This window comes from Scophthalmus maximus, chromosome 6 (genome assembly GCF_022379125.1).
Source record: "Scophthalmus maximus strain ysfricsl-2021 chromosome 6, ASM2237912v1, whole genome shotgun sequence".
Taxonomy (NCBI): Eukaryota; Metazoa; Chordata; class Actinopteri; order Pleuronectiformes; family Scophthalmidae; genus Scophthalmus; species Scophthalmus maximus.
This window is the reverse complement of record NC_061520.1, coordinates 17,536,958-17,555,942: the sequence shown is the minus strand read 5'-3', so window position 1 is coordinate 17,555,942 and position 18,985 is coordinate 17,536,958. Positions and strand designations below refer to the sequence as shown.

The 18,985-nt window shown below is 43.2% G+C and overlaps 1 protein-coding gene across 4 annotated transcripts in view; it reads right to left on the bottom strand.

The window, feature by feature from the left end:
* Positions 1 to 18,985, bottom strand: part of LOC118309694 (plexin-A1-like) — a 171,214-nt gene that overhangs the window by 26,273 nt on the left and 125,956 nt on the right. For all 4 annotated transcript variants that reach the window (XM_035632091.2, XM_035632093.2, XM_035632092.2 and 1 more), the window contains exons 11-16: positions 16,948 to 17,044; positions 14,531 to 14,721; positions 8,301 to 8,452; positions 5,166 to 5,289; positions 4,902 to 5,038; positions 1,817 to 1,984 (exon numbers count right to left, since the gene is read on the bottom strand). In XM_035632091.2, the coding sequence (XP_035487984.1) occupies positions 1,817 to 1,984; positions 4,902 to 5,038; positions 5,166 to 5,289; positions 8,301 to 8,452; positions 14,531 to 14,721; positions 16,948 to 17,044 (869 nt within the window). The remainder of the gene's footprint in view (positions 1 to 1,816; positions 1,985 to 4,901; positions 5,039 to 5,165; positions 5,290 to 8,300; positions 8,453 to 14,530; positions 14,722 to 16,947; positions 17,045 to 18,985) is intronic.

The following is an 18,985-nucleotide window of genomic DNA, read 5'->3' as shown; positions in this document are numbered from 1 at the left end:
AATACAGTGCGCACTATATATTGTGAACACTGTACTACACAGAGTAGACCAGATGAAGTGATGAAAAATCCCCGCAGTGCCACGTGTCTGTGTTGTTTGCCCGAAGAATCTCCTCCTTGAACGAATGCGAGCAGGTCTCAGTCATGTCAGATTTGTGTTTAGGACAACGGAGGCTTTGTGCTGTTTGAAATAGCCCCGGCAACAGGGTCACCAAAGGGGATGCGGCGACAAAATAGCTTGGTAAATAAAAGCGTGATTGGCCTGGAGAACCATGCACCTCCTCCTCTGGGAGAGCTGAGTTAAACACTAAACACAAGCCGAGTGCTGAAGTTATTTTCCCTCAAGCCTGGAGCCAACACTTCCATTCTTCTTCCCCTCGCCTACCCTCAACATTTCATTCATCTGACTCCAAATGAGACTTCTCATCTGCTCACACCTCTTTCGCATGAACAGAGACTTTTGTCTCCCCGCAGAGTTTTAAAGGCGCTCTCCGTCTTCACCTCGACCCCCTGTGATGATGCAGTAGTGGATTGATACGCTGTCTGAACAGACCATGTGTCTGGTGGAAAAGTCGAAGGTGAGCCGTCCGAACAGGTGATACTCCCAAATAAATAAATGGGATATAAAGTATATGAAGAGTTGTTTTTATAACAAAATGACAAATATGACTTTTATTCACCAGGGATAGAGTTAGCATACCCTAATCCCCCTTTCCTTTTAAAAGGAAAGGGCTGCAGGGAGTGTAGACTGACAAAAAAGAAGAAGATTGTTTGTGCTGAGGAGAAGCTACTGTAGGAGCAACACAGCTGTGACTATGACATGCAACTTGTTTGAGTTTTTTGTTAAATGTACTTTTACTTTATGATCTGCAATTAATTTTGGGATTCATCTTTTATCTGGATACCAGAGTAGGAGGATTTTCAGTCAGTGCAACAGAAAACAACATACAGTAAAAAAAACAACTCTGGAAAAAAATGTATGACAAGTTCCTGAAACTATACTGTGTGTGTGTGTGTGTGTGTGTGTGTGTGTTAGGTGCTGGAGTTTCTAGGTCAAACTAGTGAGCCCATTAGCATTTGGAAGCTCCAAGCTCTTCCCCCCCTTCAACAACACAGCTTGTGTTTGCACAGGAAATCTTCCTGTGGCTATGTAGTCTCATTTCAATAAGTCAAATAATATTTACAGATACATCTCTGCTGCAGCTCATCAACTAGCCGTACACTGCTTCAGGAGCCTCCTTTGCTGCTGTTCCTGCTCTCAAAGATTTACTTTTGAAACATAAAGATAAACAGAATAAATAATATGCCTTTGAAAATCAAGATAACTGTGAAAACAGTGAGCAACGTTCTGTAATTTTTTTCTTCCAGAGCCAGTCGCGGAGTATATGCCAGCAGAATAACACATTTATCACCTTTTACACAGTTCATATTTCAGAAATGAAAAAAAAAAATGCACAACACCACCAGGGATCAATAAAGTATTCATGCATTTGTATCTGTTCTATATATCAAGCAGAATTGTAGATCAAACACTAAGTTGGTGTAAATTATAGATAATGGAATAAACATATGACATGCTGATATACTATACAATGCTGCCTGACGGAATTAGATATATGGTGCAGCAGGACTTCAGCATAAATACAGCATACCAATATTGCCCAGTTTTCAAATATTTCCACTGGCATATTTTAGTCTGAGACACTTTTAGTGCTGTCATGTGGGGTACATGCAGTATTTGTGTTATAAATCAATAATTCAGTTTTATTTCCTCCATTCACTGAAAAGGCTCGTCTTTGTTCCAATTGTCTCCTCACCTCGCAATGCTCCAGTCAGGCTCGATCTTGAGAATGGTAGGATCGTCTGTGTAGTTGAACTTGACCTCTGGGTTCCTCAGCTCCGCAGAGTTGATGTCCACCATGACTGGGGTGGTTCCTGAGGCTAGACCCGATGGGGTCACACACACTATCTCCTTGCTGCTCCGCCTGGAAGAGCACGAGATGAGGCGAGTTGGGAAAGACAAGAAATAAAAATATTACAAGGAAAGCTCTCTGAAGGTATCTCTTAAATGTGTTCAAAGGACCAATACTATAAGTTCTTGAGAAGGATTTAGAATATTTGGGAGTTAACTCTCTCACAGTTTCTGAGACAGACACAGAAAAAAAAAATCTGAAGTGAGTGCACAGGAATAAAACTTCAACCCTTAAATAATTAATGAATTATTCATCAGATGCGACAAGAAAGCAAACACACATAAACACACGCACACGCACACACACACACACACACACGTTCAATGGTGACATAGTCGCCTCTGAACAAGGCCAACATCTTTCACTCTGTCCAGCCGCAATTTCATCAGCCCAAATCACAGAGTGCTGTACTTCAAAGCTCCTCTCTCCGTCTGTCTGTCTGTCTGTTGGTCTCTCCTTCCCTCCTGCGCTTTTTCTGGCTGATAGATCTGAAGTGGCAGATCAGGCTGGTTGTATCTCTGTGTGATGTAACTCCCTCCCTTGCAGACAGGCAGCCAGCTGTGACCTGCTGGGAAACTTTGTGCCGCTGCCAGAAACTTTGTGCTCTACTCCAGGGGCTCATTCCGTTGTGCCCTCCCCCTGTCAGGGGGAGACACTGCTGGCCGAGCAGCGGGGTTATGGCTTACCTGTGAGGCTATGTGCGTGTGTGTGTGTAGTTTTTTAGGCAGGATTGCTTGCACTGTGAGGCGGAGAAGATTAAAACTGTTTTTTGTCCTTTGTCGTCTGATTACGTCTTGCAGTGCACTGTAAGTGTGTGTAAATGTGTGTATGTCAGTTGTGCAGGCGTGATAGCAGGTGGCTCACTATGAAATTTTGAACATGAAGAAGAGCAAGCTGATCTGTACACAAATCCCTCCCTGGTATCTGCTGTGAAAGTGGAAGATGATGGAGGAGATGAAAGAGAGAAAATGTATTTTGGCAGCTCTATCCTGGGGCTGGGCAAAAGAAAGCAAAAACAGGAACTGGGTGTCTGCGTTTGACTATTGTCTCCCAAGAGGCACTTTCAACAACAACGTCCGCAGACTGAGAGGGGATGAAGATAGAAGAAAAAAATGAAGGACAAAATACAAAAAACCCCAGGTTTTCCACATTCCACTGGTGCTGTTGCCATGGAAACCATTTTCACAACACTGTCGCTGTCAAGAGTGCCTATGGTGCCGCGTGCACATTTTTGACAAGGTTGCAGCCACACAAAGGAAAGCCGAGAGGGGATACAGAGAGAACGAGGAGAAAGGGAAAGAAAGGGAGTTGCAGAGGGAGATAAGAGGATGAGTGACTCGGGGTAAATAGGTTTTGATTAAAGCAGAGGCCCCACTGAATACAAAGACACATTAAAAAGAGGGACTCAACCAGTTCATTACTTTGGCCATAAAGGTTATTGCTGCTCAGTGAATGAAAGGCCAAGACTATTATGTTCACCTTTCTTGAGATGTGCACAGAGCTTTAAATTAGCCTTTACTTTTCTTTTGATATGATATATATATAAAAAAAGAACTTGAGGTCCAAGCTCATTAGTTTAACCTGTCACTTGTTGTCTGAGAAAGAAACGCCAGCATTTTGGAGAATTTGTCCAAAGGGAGAAATAAGAAAACCAGAAATAAGTCCCTTCTCCAGTCTAACACCTTTCAGTATATACTGTAGGTGCCTGCTTTGGTTCACCAACATTCTTTTCAGCAAGGTTTTTTTTTTACTCTGCCATCTGCCAGACACCATACATGGGTGGATGCAGTCCAGAGCTCAGTTCTCTGTCAGTTTGCGAGGAAATGGACTCAAAGAAACAATACAGTTCTTGGCTGGAGGAATTAGAGTCATATCAAATTGGATCTGCGTCTCCTCTTCTTGAAATCCTGTCACAATCTCTCACAGAGTGAGTGACGACAGAAGATAACAGTGGCAGATTATTCTAAAAACTAAAAAGGGAGAAGGGAAAAAATGAGTTCAAAGGAGGCAAAATGTGAGTTTCCAATTACCAGCAACCCCATATCATTCCTTTCAAATTATAGTCATATCTCTCACAAAATGTGGGCCATGCACTTAAGTCATTCACGGCACAAGTGAACAATGATATCAGCTCCTCAGAGAAAGGCTACACTGTCATTCTCACAATTGCTGTGAATTACAGTCCTGTGGGTCTTCGTCTTACTGGCTGCATTTTTCAGACCTGTGGCAAATCAAAGGTAGTGACCAAGAGGTTTAAATTATTACAGTGTAGAGCTGCAACAGTTAACTGTAAAACGATTAGTAATCGACTACTAAATTAATCTGCAACTATATAGACAATCGATTCAAGTAGTTTTTTTATTAAAATTCTATGATTTCAGCTCTTTGTTCCTCTATGACGGTAAACTAAATAATTTTGGTGTGTAGACCAAAACAAAACATCATCTTTGGGTATGGGAAACGCGATCAACATTTTATGGACCAATCAACTAATGGACTAATCGTGAGAATAATCAGCAGATGAATCAATAAAGAAAATAATACAACAGTCCCTGCCTTCAGAACAGCACTATGTAAGTTTATACTGTCAAATTCCCCAGTGATCTAAGCCTCTATTAATACCTCTGCAAGCAGCGGGACATGTATGACTAAGAGACGATACAGAATTTCATGAAGTCATTCCTGGTAATCAATATTGAATACCAGAGCAATATATATGTATGTATGTAAGTATTACTATAATTATAACATATAGTCAGTGTAAAGTAGTATGAAAGATTTGTGGTTAAAAAAAACAACCTTTTTTTAACCAATACTTTTACAGCATATAAAAAAAAATATAACATGTTGCATATCACCTGAAACATTTTGTTTTCGACTATGAAATAACAAAACAAACAGACGTTTTGAGAACTAAAGAGTCACTAACCTTTCAAAGCTGCAGGAGTTAAGTCCTATCTTCACAGACACGCCACTTCCTGCATTGAGATGACTGCCTTCGATGGTGATCCTGGTTCCTCCAGACAGCGGGCCCGTGGAGGGATGGACACGGGTAAAGTACGGAGACTGAGGGGCAACACACAGATGAAGGACAGGCAGGTCAGGCATGACTTGATGGGCTTGATCGTGGACAGCAAATCCTGTATTAAAAACGTGAATTGTCCTTAGTGTTTCTTGAATGAGCGACACTCACCACGAAGGTGAAGGCCTTGGTTGAGACTGCTTTGTAGTCGGGGTGAATGCAGTCCCTCACGCACACCTCCACTTGAGCCTCCTGCACCCGGTAGCCTGTTGCATCATTGAGCCGACACACAATCCTGAAAAGGGAAACAAAGAGATGGAAAGGAGAGATTGATATAACGACTAAATGAATGCATGAGTGTCAAAGTTTTATTTCAATGTTTGCTTAAGAATGAAACTGGTTTTTTTTACGAGAAGAAAAAAGGTTAGGATTGTTTTGCCCTGTACATTGTTTATGCCTTGAAGAAAAGAAAAAAGAGGGGGTAGGTAACAGAACGTGTGAAACAGAACTAGTGCAACATTTCTCTTCTGTCAGGACAAAGTCATAAAAACATTCCAAGAGCTCAGAATAAACTATACACCGTGCCTTATTCATAAAAATAACAAAAAGTAGACCAATTGCTCCAATAGTGGAAATCTGCAGCGCTAAGAAAGGGGGGAGTTTTGCGCGTGCGTGTCTGCATTGGTGTGTTCTGTAGAACCGTAAGCCTCACACTTGGCCCTAGGCGCTGGCGGGCCAAATGAAAATCCACCGGTGAAATGATTGAGTGTGGGAAGAGTGGCGGTGTAGCCCACAGGGAGAGAGAACACACACACACACACACACACACACACACACACACACACACACACACACACACACACACACACACACACACACACACACACACACACACACACACACACACACACACACACACACACACTCTTCATGTTTCACCCACTGGGGACACTTGACTGTTAATTAGCGAATGAATGAGACGGAGAGAGAGGGCGCGAGTGCAGAGGAAAAAGGGAAATAGAGAAGAGGAGAAAGAGAAGGTGGAGACCGTTAAAGTGAGAGAGGCTGATTAACTGAACAGGCGCATATCCTTCACATCTCCAACACATCTTAAATCTCCTGCTTCCAACCTCCCTGCAGGTGGCCATGGCAACTGCAGCCGATGACAATGAATTTCACATTCCAGTGCTGTGTGTATCCTTTGTTTTTTATTTCCCCTCTCATTTATTCCCCGGTCTCCCACTATGACGGTGTCCGTGAGTAAAATGCTGGACAGCTCTCAGTTAGAGACTGCGGATTCACTTGCATCATTAGTTCTCAGATGACAGGTGGCTACGTTTAGCCGGTTGGTTAGAAGGACAGACAGTTCATAATAGATTTGTTAAGGTGACAACGGTATAAATTATACCTCACTCAATCAAGTAACATGGGTGAAAGGCGATGGTAATTTTTTTTGATGTATGTGTTTGTGATGTAGAAAATACTAATAAGACGATGACAAGAGGGATACTGGGTTCTGTCTTTCCCACTGGAGGTAGAAATGATTTACTTTTCTCAATGTGGAATCAAATCCATCTTGTAAATATTTAATGACTGAGGTGAATGACAAGCCAACAAAGAGAAAGCCACATTTCCTTTCAATGCAAGTCCTCTTCAATCACAGAAACAGGGAGTGGTGTGCAGGCTCCAAGAAGCACAAGGAAAGAGAAACGAGCAAGAACAAGAACAATGTGTCTACATTTTGTCCAACAATCCGCGCACCATCCTTCTCTCCACCAGCGGCCCCTTGTCCCGTGCTGTCAGTCCCATAACCCTGTCCTGTCTCTTGTGCTACGACTCTGATCTGGTGACCCGGATGACGAGAGCAACCAGGCCCCTAATGGCACTGTATGGCTAGCATCACTTTTAATTAGCATGACAGCTAGCCGCGCCCTCCTCCTGCTCTTCCTGTGGGTGCTATGGCAACAGGCCGAAGCAGCGCTACATGGCTAACAGGGTTAAACATTGACACGGTGGTGGTTTTGGATGTGAATGCTCGGACAAAATGAACATGTGGTAAAGAAAAAGTTTCAACATGGAACCACCTGATACGACTCTGCGGCTACAGGAGCACGTATAAAAATAGCATGTTGTGTGTGAATGTGACAATATGTGAGGATATAAATTATAAATCAAAGCTGACGTGTCCCTGCCATTTCTCTAAACCCATTTTGGGGACACCTGTCATCGCTGGTGAGAGCTGCACGGCACTATGTTGTGCTGCCTGCCAAACCATCAAAGTCACATTTCTTCTGTTTCTTTCTTAGTGAGGGGGCAGAGGGAAAACAAAATCTGCTGGGACTGTGCTACACAACTCAACAAATGGAGCATTTGGGTACAAATGACAGCTACATAGTTGGAAATAGAATATTGAGGACACCTCCAGCTGTGACGAGTGTCCCCAACTTTTCCTCGTCCTACATTGTATCTTTGCTTCTGAATGAATTCAACATAAAAAAGAGAGTGCGGCTCATTTAATAGTTTCATGGAAGCCGAGAGAAAGAAACCAATGTTTCTGGTTAGCTATGATAATGGAGCACCAGCGTCACACTGGTTGTGGTTGCTAATTGTTTTACATTCCAAATTAAATCTAATTGAGGATTCCCATGTTATAACTTACATGAATACTGAAGAAAATTATTGAAATGAGGCAACTCATTTACGGTTTGGACAAAGAGTTCAGTCATGTCCAACAAACAGAACCAAAAACTCAAGAGAGAACTTAGAGGCATGATTATTTATTGCTGTTGCACGAGCTTTCCCACACTAATGCATTTATCAAATCTGAGCTAAGTTCCACCAGCGGCACGCACCATGATTCACAATGCACAGAAAGCAGTAAAATATCTTAATCAGTGTTCACAAGACAAGCTTTCATCTGTGGAATAATCTCTAGAATGTACCACCCACTTCAAATGTCATTAAGTTTCTCCCAGAAAGGAAAAAATTAATTCTGATGAAGGTGGTTACACCAGGTTTCTATTCTGACTGCGCTTAATTCGCTGCTGACTGATTTACATGGTCTGCCCTTACCAGTACAAGAAGCAGCATGAGCCCTCAACTGAGGAATTGGTTAGTTTGAAAGGGAAATGTTTCACTCAAACCTTTGGAGGTTTTCCTGTAACAGAGGTCTGAGAGGGAGTTGCACGGTTGTGCTTCAAACTCAAGTGTCACATCAATATTGGACAGAGACAAACAGGGAAGCAGAGTCTCAGGAACAAGGAGGCTGAGAGTGAAGAGATGAGGACAGAGATAGTGTCGACGTACTGTTCAGCGCTGATGTATTGGTCCTCCTGAGGGTTGCAGGTCACCTTTCCGATTCGCACTCCATTCTGGATGTCTTTGAACTGCAGACCCAGATTCTCGCCAGTGATGGTGAGCATGGTTCCTCCCTGTCTGGGCCCAGTCTCAGGATGCAACTGGGTGGAAGAACAACGAGAGGACATAAGTTGACCGGAACAAGACATTTTACAATCAATTTCTACCCAAAGCAGTATGTCATAGAACATATGTAGTGTGTTACCATGAATGATGGTTGACTTAAGTCGTTATGGTCGTTTTCCATTCTGCATGACTCAGACACTTGCCACCTCATTAAGTGAGATGAAAAATGACCTTAGATCCATTAACTCCACCTCAACTCAGTCAAACATTCACCACCTGCCAACTCACGCACTTAACCTGGACCCACCCGTCTACCCCTCACTTACATCTCTCATTTAACCTTGTGACGATTAATCTACTCAACACAATTACTGCACACAACGACCTCTGCTCCCTTTCTTTCCTCTAGAGGTCTGTGAAAGGGGTGCAGAGGTGCTTATGGCTATCCAAGGCTAGCCCAGTCGCTAATCACGATCCCATTCATCCAGACCTGACGCAGACAATGGCCCCTTTGGTAATCAGTCATTACTAGCATAATTAGGGCTAAAGCTAATTGGATTAGGACCCGGCGGAAGGGGTGGGGTCATTTGTTGCAGCAGGGTGGGAGGAGTGTGAAGGGTATGAGACGTCGGTGGTTGGGTGTTGTGTGGTTGGGGTATGGGTAAGGTCACACTCTGACCTCACTTGCCACAAAGGAAGGATAAAATGAATCATGACTGATTATGCTCACATCCTAGCTGTCAGTCAGACATTTCACCTGAGCCCACCGCGGACAGATATAAATCAACATATTATTTTCCGTTTTGTGTCGACAAAAAACGCTAGCAGACATGTCTACACAGACCCTGACAAACACCAGCCAGTTCTGAAGTGAGCCGCAGTTGCCTGGTTACATCCAAAAGTGGCACAGCAATCTTCATTCTTTCGTCCTAACAAAATAGGTGATGTTGGAAGCTTGCGGACATAATGGCTACTCATCTTTGCTTGCCAACTGGACAAGAACTCAACAGTTATTCAAGGGGACGGTTTCTGAACAATTCACTTCCATCCAAAAACTGACAGTAAACCATGTGGACACAATCCACCATAGCCTCCTCCACTTTGTACTCTGGTTCTAGTTGTTCTTTCAAAGGTCAGTACTGTCACGACAATTTACAATTGGTTAAGAATTTGATGAATTTTTCAAATCTTGCCATAGTTTAACTTCACACCAGAGTACCATGTTCAACTACTTTGCCGATGCGAGCAAAATCACTGACAGCAGCGATGGACAGAACAGATTTGGTTAAAAAAAATAGCTTTTACAAATAATTGTCTGACCTGTGCTTCAGAGTAACATTTTCCTTTTTCATCAGGGACAAAGAGTACACTGAAGCTAAAAGAGGTTTAAAGATAGTTTGGGAAATATGTTTTCTGACATCCTCTTTTCGTGGCTTAGAGAACTTCTGTACCACTCTCTGCCTGGCTCTGTCCAAATGTACCAAAATCCACCCAGAGCTCAATAATTAACATGTTGTATCATCTTTGTTTACCATGTACAAAAATCAAAGTGTAAGTGGTGTTATGTCCCAAAATGAGTTATATCAATGTCTCTATCGACTGCTCGCTAAGGAAGGAAAGATGTTTATATCCATAATTATGCTGTAAAGTTTATCTTGTCTCACAGATAAATAAGAGCCACTCTCTCGACCTGCTCAAATATCTGTTTCTCCACCTGGAACCTCACAATGATTCCCAGTCTAACATCATTATAGAAAAGGTGACAGGCTGGTAAAAGCCACAGGTGTTCAGGACACCACCAACTGAAACGCACAATAGGAACAAAGCCCAGTGTCATGCAGGCCAGAACTGAAATGCCACAGTGATTAAGGAGTGTTTTCATTCTTACAGCAGCTAGGCTTCTGATGAACATCCCTCCTCCTTCCCTTGCCCTTTCCCTCTTCCTGTTCCTCTCCGGGCCTCTGTCTTTTTAATTCACTCTCTGTCTCTTTGTCAATGGGCTTGAATACATATATTTTAGCTGGAGACAAAAGAGTGAGTCCACTAGTCACAATCTTCAGAAATGGTAATCAAATCCCTCTTTCTCTATAAGCACTGGGTTATCAAAACACACACACACACACACACACACACACACACACACACACACACACACACAAGCATGCACGCAGATACACAAACTCACACTAGTTGTAACATCCACAACCAAACAATGCAAACAGAAAGCCCTTTTTGATAAAAGCCACAAGACTAAACACTCAATCTATTCTCCTTTTTCTGTCGCAGAGCTCTACACCCATTCAAACTCCCTTTTTTCTCTTTGTCTCCGACTATTCCCGTTGTGTTGGAGGCTTTGTGTGAGGCCTATTGTGGCCGACTGAGCGGCAAAGCACAGACGGCATCTGCTTGTTATAGGACGAGGAGGAAGTGGGAAGCAGGGGACACAGACAGAGATGATATTAACATGATGTAAGGTTTCTGAAGATTATCTAGGATATGTGAGCCTCTCAAAAACCAAAAGTCACAAACAAACGAATGTCAACGAAAAGGCAGATAAGAGAAGTTTTCACTATCAAATGGTTATGAATAGGCTAGTAAAAGATATCAAGGATGAAGATGTGAAGCCTTTCAGCCCTACATACGAGTAAAAGCAGAACTCTATAGAGAAAACCATCTCTCTCGATGTTGGCCGACTGGATGCGAGGAAGAGGAGAAGAGGATAGAAGGAGTTGAAGGAGGATGGGAATGGAAGGGGAGGAGGGGATATAGAAAAGAAATGGGAGGTTGAATGAAGGAAGAAAAAAGGCAAATGGTTGTAGGTGGGAGGGAGGAGAAGAGAGATAGAGGTTACATGAAGGCAGATAAGAAACGAAAGACGCGGGAAATAGAGAGGTAGCGAATGATAAAGAAGTCTGGCAAAGGCCAATACTGCAGCTTTACAATACATGTGGGAGAAATTATTGGAAAGCACAAATGCTGTGAAATTGGCGCACACACTTTTACGCAAAAAAAGAAAACGGAAAAATACAAACGTTTTCCGTATAAACAGGATCATAAACACTGAGTGCATTAACATGCGACATGGTAAGACCCCCCCTCCCAACACACACACACACACACACACACACACACACACACACACACACACACACACACACACACACACACACACACACACACACACACACACACACACACACACACACACACACACACACACACACACACACACACACACACACACACACACACACACACACGGCCTGTGTTGTTTTAATTGGTTTCTAAGGGCTAGCTGCAGTGCTCCTCCTGTCCCCTAGGACAAGGCAGGCAGGAGATGATGGATGATGGAGGGCCAGGCAGCATCCAAGGCCAGTACTAGGACACTGCCACACTACCCTGGAAGACAGCACCACACCCCAACACAGTGCGCGTGTGTGTGTGTGTGTGTGTGTGTGTGTGTGTGTGTGTGTGTGTGTTTGTGTGTGTGTGTGTGTGTGTGCAAATACATATTCTATCTCTGATTTTAAACATCTTACATCTGACTTTGCTTCAGAGAGCACATGTGTTTGTGTGAAGGAGCCAGAGGGTTTTTTGGCTTATGCAAGTGTGTTCGTGCTGGCTCATATGCACACACAAGCTGTGTGTTTGCTTGTTGTGAAAGGAGTAATAATTAATCTTAGTGCAGTTCTTGGATGCCAGAGCTTTTAGTGGCACAATACTCAACTTCAAATGGGCAATAGCACACTCGGAAATGACACCAAATGGGTTCAGCATGCTCTGAAAGCCCTGAATAGCGGTGTGTGTTTGTGTGTGCATATATCCGTGTGCTTGTTCACACTCTCCAGTGGCGTTTCCCCCCCGGTCGAACACATTCTCCAGTCCAAATGAAATTAGTGGCTAATCCGCTAGCTAATGGACACACAGCAGCTAGCATGCTGCAAAAATGAACAAAGTGGACTTCATGAAGGAAAGACACATAAACAAAAGACGGAGGGGATCAGACAGGAAAAGAGGGGATTTGACTGAATGGATGGTAGGAAGTGGAGTAATATTCAATTTGCGTGGTGCGCGTGATTCTCTTTGGGGAACTAAAGGATGAAATGGCAGGAGGAGAGGGAGCGATTTTCCTTTGTCACCTCCAGATGTTCTCTGGCATTAAATGTCACACTGTAAATGTCAAAGGTGGAGAGGTGATAACATGTGCTGCAGTGTCTCTCTCTTCCTCTGTTCTTCTTCGTTTGTCTGTCTGTCTGTCTGTATTCTCAAACCCTCAGCGAGTCTCTTCTTCTGCTGTTTTTGAAGCTCTTCTACACCTGCTTCTTGACTGCCACCAACATCTTGCCCTGAGGCCAGGATTTACCCCTCAATATGCATGCACACACACACTCATTCACACATCCCAAACTCCTCCTTTCATACTCGCTCTCTGGCATACATACACACACGCAAACCAATTGCCTCTGTGCGCTTGTTTCAAAGAGATAACTGAAGCGAGCAGGGAGAGAGAGAGAGGGGGCATTAGCTAAAGGATTTATCTATGTGCTGGTGCCCCAATTATCCAATATCTCTATTACGTATTCAGAGAGACAAACCCGTTGAACACAGGAAATGTAGTAAGGGCTTCATCCATACAAGTCTGCACTGGTGAAATGGCCATTCATTATAGACAACACATATTTCACACTCGTTTAAATGGAGAGAAATGGCGCGTGTTTTACCTGAGATGACGCTTCGTCCTATTTGAGATACAATTTAATTTAGAGGAAAAAAACGCTTAACTAAGTGTGGAACGCCTAGATGCATCTCAGACGGCGGTGAACGGCTTTCAACCCCACTCTGTGTGTGGGCGTGCATGTGTGTCAGTCCCTGTGGCGAGCTGTACAGACCCTGACCCAGGTCACACTCGGATGAGGACCACCGCCACGGTTACTGGTGGCAACAGATGGCTACGCCATGGTGTTTAGATGCCTTAGCTCACACGGCCTGTCAGATGCACACAAGCACTGCAAGAGTGCCCACACACACATATTCTGCACCCATGGTGGGACACAATTAGCAAACTTTCACATTCTATGTTTCTTTGTCTATCTCTTCCATGCACACTCACACACTCCTGCGCCTCCACAGGTGTGCGTGTGTGTATGTGTGCAGCCATCATCTCTAATCATGTCAGTGAGTTCAGTCTTGGTGTGTGTGAACTGCCTCCTCCTGGCCGGCCCATCTGTGTTGTGGTTGCAGTCATGGTGATGGTTTCTAAGTTGTCTATCCTCCCTGCCGTCCTTCTTCCTACAATGTCCCCTTCAGTCGCTGGAGCCAAACAATGACCCAGCATAGAAAGGAAATTCAAATAACTTCTTTTGGAGAACTGCCTTTACTAAATATGACTTTGGAAATCCTCTGATTTGTGTGAAAATTAGTTTAAAAGTTGCCAAACAAGAAGTAATCACTACCCTGTTTACAAAAGGGCATATTGTCGCCTGCATGCCCTCCCTTCTGACCCCTGCCCCGACAGAAATCGGATTTATTTGTTACTTTGAAGTTGAGTTGCCAGGAAACAAATACCAAATAGCAGCTGAAGTGACTGGTTTAACTTTGCAGTGGTAAGAGAAGAGCATTTCTATAACTTGGATTTAGCAGCTTCGTGCTGTGTTGATTTTAGAGAGGGCTGTTCCCTGGCCTCACTGACCTGGGGGTGTTAATATTTCATATCGGTCGATAGCGATAATTATTGATAATTCTTATGACCTAAGAAACACAAACACGAGCCAACGAGATGGCGGAACCAAACGTGATACTGTTACATGATTGGCTATTAGGCGTGTCACACCATACGTTGGTAGTTACCAGAGGACGAGTGCCGGCGTATCTAGTGGCTGGCCTAGCTAGACTCTTTGCTCCGGTTTCTTCCAACGAGGAAAAAAAATGATCGAAACGTTCTATCGAACGCATTTTCTATTGATATTGATTACGTGTCTATCGCGATACATATCGTTATCGTTTTATCGCCCAGCCCTAAGTCAGGTATGCGTTATCCTGCTGAGCTTGAGGCGCAGACTGAGCTGCTATGTGGTGATAATATGCAAGTATGTAACATCATTATCGAGACTTACCTTGGTGATCTTGGGGTGTGCACAGCGGCTGTTTCCTGTGGTGGCATGCATCCAAGTGCTCTCGGGAGGAGTACACTCCTGTCTCAGGGAGCACTTCTTCTCCTGCACGCACCAGCCGCACTCAAACCTGGGGTTTGCCTTCAAACACATCCCACAGCTGTCCCTTAGTGCGTAGCACTTATACAGGTGGGCTGGAGAAAGGAAAAAGAAAGACACAGTAAAGTGTTAGGAAATTATTAGTGGGGAAATGAGGCTGGGGAGATAATAAAACAACCACCTTATCAAAACTGTTGTAATCATTGCAGTTAAGTAGACAAATGAACTAAAATTCCTAACAAAATTCCCAATTTTAAGTTTCTCAACATCATCACAAAAAATTTCACAAACTTTTCAATGTCACAGAGACAAAGTTGAGTTAAGGCACAATTTCCCAAAGGCCTCAGGAATTGTACACTGAAGTCTTTTTCCCCCCTCTCTCTACTATTCCATCCCCAAATCCCATTGGTCATGGAGCAGCTTTAAAGCAACCCTGCACCAATTACTGTGTGCTGAACGACTCCTCTCTAATTACATTAACATATCAGTATTTAAGACAAGTGAGCATCGCTCTCCACCGGATGATTATCATGATTAAGAAATAGGGAGGGGGGCTGACAGTGAAGAGAGACAGCTAGAGAGAGGGGGACATGTATGGGCTGCAGGTCGCCTACGGATGCACTTCAGGAGATTTACACTTGAGATAACACACAATGCATAGACGCTGATGCTTGCTGCCGATATTGTATGCTGTCAGTGCGGAGGCATATTAAGGCCTCTATTTAGTAACACTATGTCCTTGGGAGAACCATTGGGTGTCAAAGCATTTTATGTTGCCTCCAGGTATGTAAACCCCCCTTATTGCGGATTGCAGCGGGGTCTCTATGTTCATAGACAGATATATGGTATATGTTACAAACATCCATATACTGTGACATATCGGTCATGACCAGCAGCTTGAAAATAGGTGAAATTTGAGATGATAACAGCTGGTTTGTTACATTTAGACTGCAGGGAGTGACATCAGTAAACAGACAAAGTGACTCTATGGTGTCACCTTACATTACTGATAAAATGGCAATGATCGCGTCTTCACAGACACAACAGATGTAACAATTTCTAGTCTAAAGTAAACCACAAACATCTCAGATCCTCGCTGGCTTTAACCATCAAAGAGTAACAGATAATGCAGCCCCCCCCCCACCCCCACCCCTCCCCCCCAGAAGTACAAAACTCTGAGTTCTCGTCATCCGCAGGTCCTATTGAACGCAGTGGTAGCTGGCGATGATGTTATTGTACCTCACAGCAGGAGAATAATGTTATAGCCCCCCTGCTCCGCTGTACAGGTCGCAATAATTATGGACACAGCAGTACAAAGACAGTCCTACCGGTAATTACATCCAGCAGACATGATCTCATTGTCTTCCCCCACAGTAGTGCATCGATTGTGTGTATGTTTTACCCACATAGTTCTTTGTTTGGAGGGTAAGGTGTGGTTATATATATATATACATATAAAAATGTATATATACTACAGGCTCAAATGCTGTTCCAACTGCTTATATATATATATATATATATATATATATATATATGAAGATTTAATGATATGATCCAAAAATATGTTCATTGTGGAGCTGAAAAGAATTGGCTTATATGTAAATTCATTTCATCGCTTAATTCTCAAAGTCATCGTTGAGTGTCATGTTTTAAATGAATAACATTAATTGTCTTGGCAAGATTCATCCATCACAAAGTTTGTGCAAGTGGCCGCTTATGGTTTTGTTACTCTGCCTGATGTTAGATCACAGATTAATAATTGATTTTCCGTTACAGATAATCCCTTGCCGTTATTGATCATTTGTGTATTAAATGCAATTTGTCAGTACACTCTTAGTGTGATTTTGGAATGTGTTTTTGGAGTGGCAGTCAAATCAAACAAACACAATAAAGGGTGGACTCTCTGGGTCACAGTATGAATTATTCACAATGCAGTTGAAGCTGAATGTTAAAGTTGGAGCAGATCTAAGATTTTTTAGATTCTGTATCTGCAGTGACTCAGCTGAAGATCAAAAACTGACAAATCAACCGAACTTGTTGAAATGAGATTGATAAAACTCAGACAGAAACATTTTAAGCGTACTTTTAAATGTGTTTTTACTAAATGCCAGTTATTTGTGGGACAGAGTTTGGCCATGAAAATTGGGTTCATTGTGCTCACTGAACCATCATCATCATCAGCATCTTCAACCGCTTATCCGGGGTCGGGTCGCTCACTACCACTCATCAAAATGCAATAATTATGTATAAAATCTGTTCATAGCATTACAAAGCTCTTATCCCTAAAATTTACCATAATGCTAACAGCAACACAAACTCACCTTTGATGTTGTAGGGGTTGTCAATGACAAAGTTTCCATTCCAAGCCACGGACAGGTCCACCGGCAGGTCACTGATGTCATTGCCATCATAGGTGTACTGAAAGACAAAACAACAGATATACATTCATTGTCATGTATCTTTGTCTGAACAATATTTTCCTTAATAAAAACGAAAAAGAAAATACCAGGAGCTATCTCAGTTCAGGCTGTAATGTTATTCAACTGTGTGTGGTGCCCAGGCAGTTGCAGGGCAATAAAAATGAATGATGAGAGAAGGGCTATATTGTGATTTTAACATGCGGCACATCCGCTGCTGCCTGGCTTAGCACCGAGTTGATTAAGAGATTGGAATCCCCATCACTGTATGACTCATTCCATTCCAGTGATGAATGAAAAGTGTAATATATCTCCAACAATAATACTCTCATCTAATTTCATTGTTGCATCCTGAACTAATAAGAGCTGAAATGTAATTGACTCGTCGTCGGTGTAATCAGTTTTATGGAATTGCTTAAAATGAGACAACAAGCTTCAAAAGCGGCAGTGTGATGGCGGTGTGTTCGCTGAAGGAGCAACGGAGAAAAGAGCTCCTGTGAGACTCTTCCACCCTCCAAACCAATAAATTATCAACGACGATTATCGCCGGCAAATAAAATGTAGCCTTAAAAAGTTACGCCGCCTCCCCACTCCTACCCCCACATAAACACACTGGTCTGAAAGTACTCATTCGTCGAGAACACCACACCGTCCACTCTGAGACTCCCTCTGCACACTCTGTCTCCGATACTACATAAAACAGATGCTCGATAGCGAGAGATGCCCGCTCTCTGCTCTGAGGCCACTGCTGCGGTGATGTGAGGGTGATAGCTGGTAAAACTAGAGACAGGCCATGTTAACCTAATGCCTCTGTCAGTCAAAGGGTGTCCACTCACTCTCACTACCAGTGGGCTGGTCAGTATCTTCACTGGCCTCAGGGGGAGAGATAGCAGAACTATTCTCCTCGAGTGGAGTGGTGATAAAATCCAGAGTGAAAGCCTCTGTGCCGGAGGCTATGGGGCCCTCACAGATCGAATCAAGCTACAACTTCGCCACTACGTGATATCGCCCACTCCAGTGTGATACTGTGAGATTCATCATGACGTCTGTAATAATAGTGAATTGGAATTTATTTGAGGGGGCAAAGGACCGAGAAATGTGCGTAGAGGAGATAAGAAAATGAGAGGACACAGTAATGTCACAATGTGTGGATGGCTGATTAATTCATTCTTTACTTTAGCGATTGGAAGATTAACATTCAGCGAGCCCTGAAGGCAGAGATGCTGATATCCAAATAAAGGAGTATGTCTCCGTGTATCTCAGAAGCACATATACTTTACTCTTAAGAGTTTATGTTGAGGGGGAAATTCTTTCAAAATGTGTCTCCAGGCACATTTTGGTGCTTTGATTTATTTGGCTGAGGTGAAAAGACTGAAGAACAAACTTTTACCCAAGAGACACTGCACCTTGGAGCAAACCCACAGAACCATTATTGAGACAACTTTAACAAAATGTTACTGAGCGCGCGCACACACGCACTCACACACTCACACACACAAACACACGTTCATACAAATTTGTACATGTATGCAATATTTCCAAGGGTTCACTTTTATATATAAAGCCACCACTAGTTCTTCATTGAACTCAGTTACTCAGTCTACTGTTACTCGATTTATCGATTACTTGAGCAAAAGATGAGTGATGGGTGGGAAGATAGAGGTGGAGTGAGCTGGGGACCTGAACGAAAGGAAAAGGCTGAAAAGAAGGATGAGAAAGTGGGAAGGGAAAAGGGAAAAGAAAGGATGATACAGCAGCAGGGCTGAAGGAGGAAGAGTGAGGGCGAGATGGATCGAGAGGTGATTGTGTGTTATTCTGTGGACACCATTCATTTACACATGGAATAAGAGGCTGGAGCTGGGTTATAAGCGCCTGAGCTGGTGGAGGCTAAAGTGAAATTGGCATTTTCAATTTGTTCCCTGACATGTCTGCCTTGGTCTTT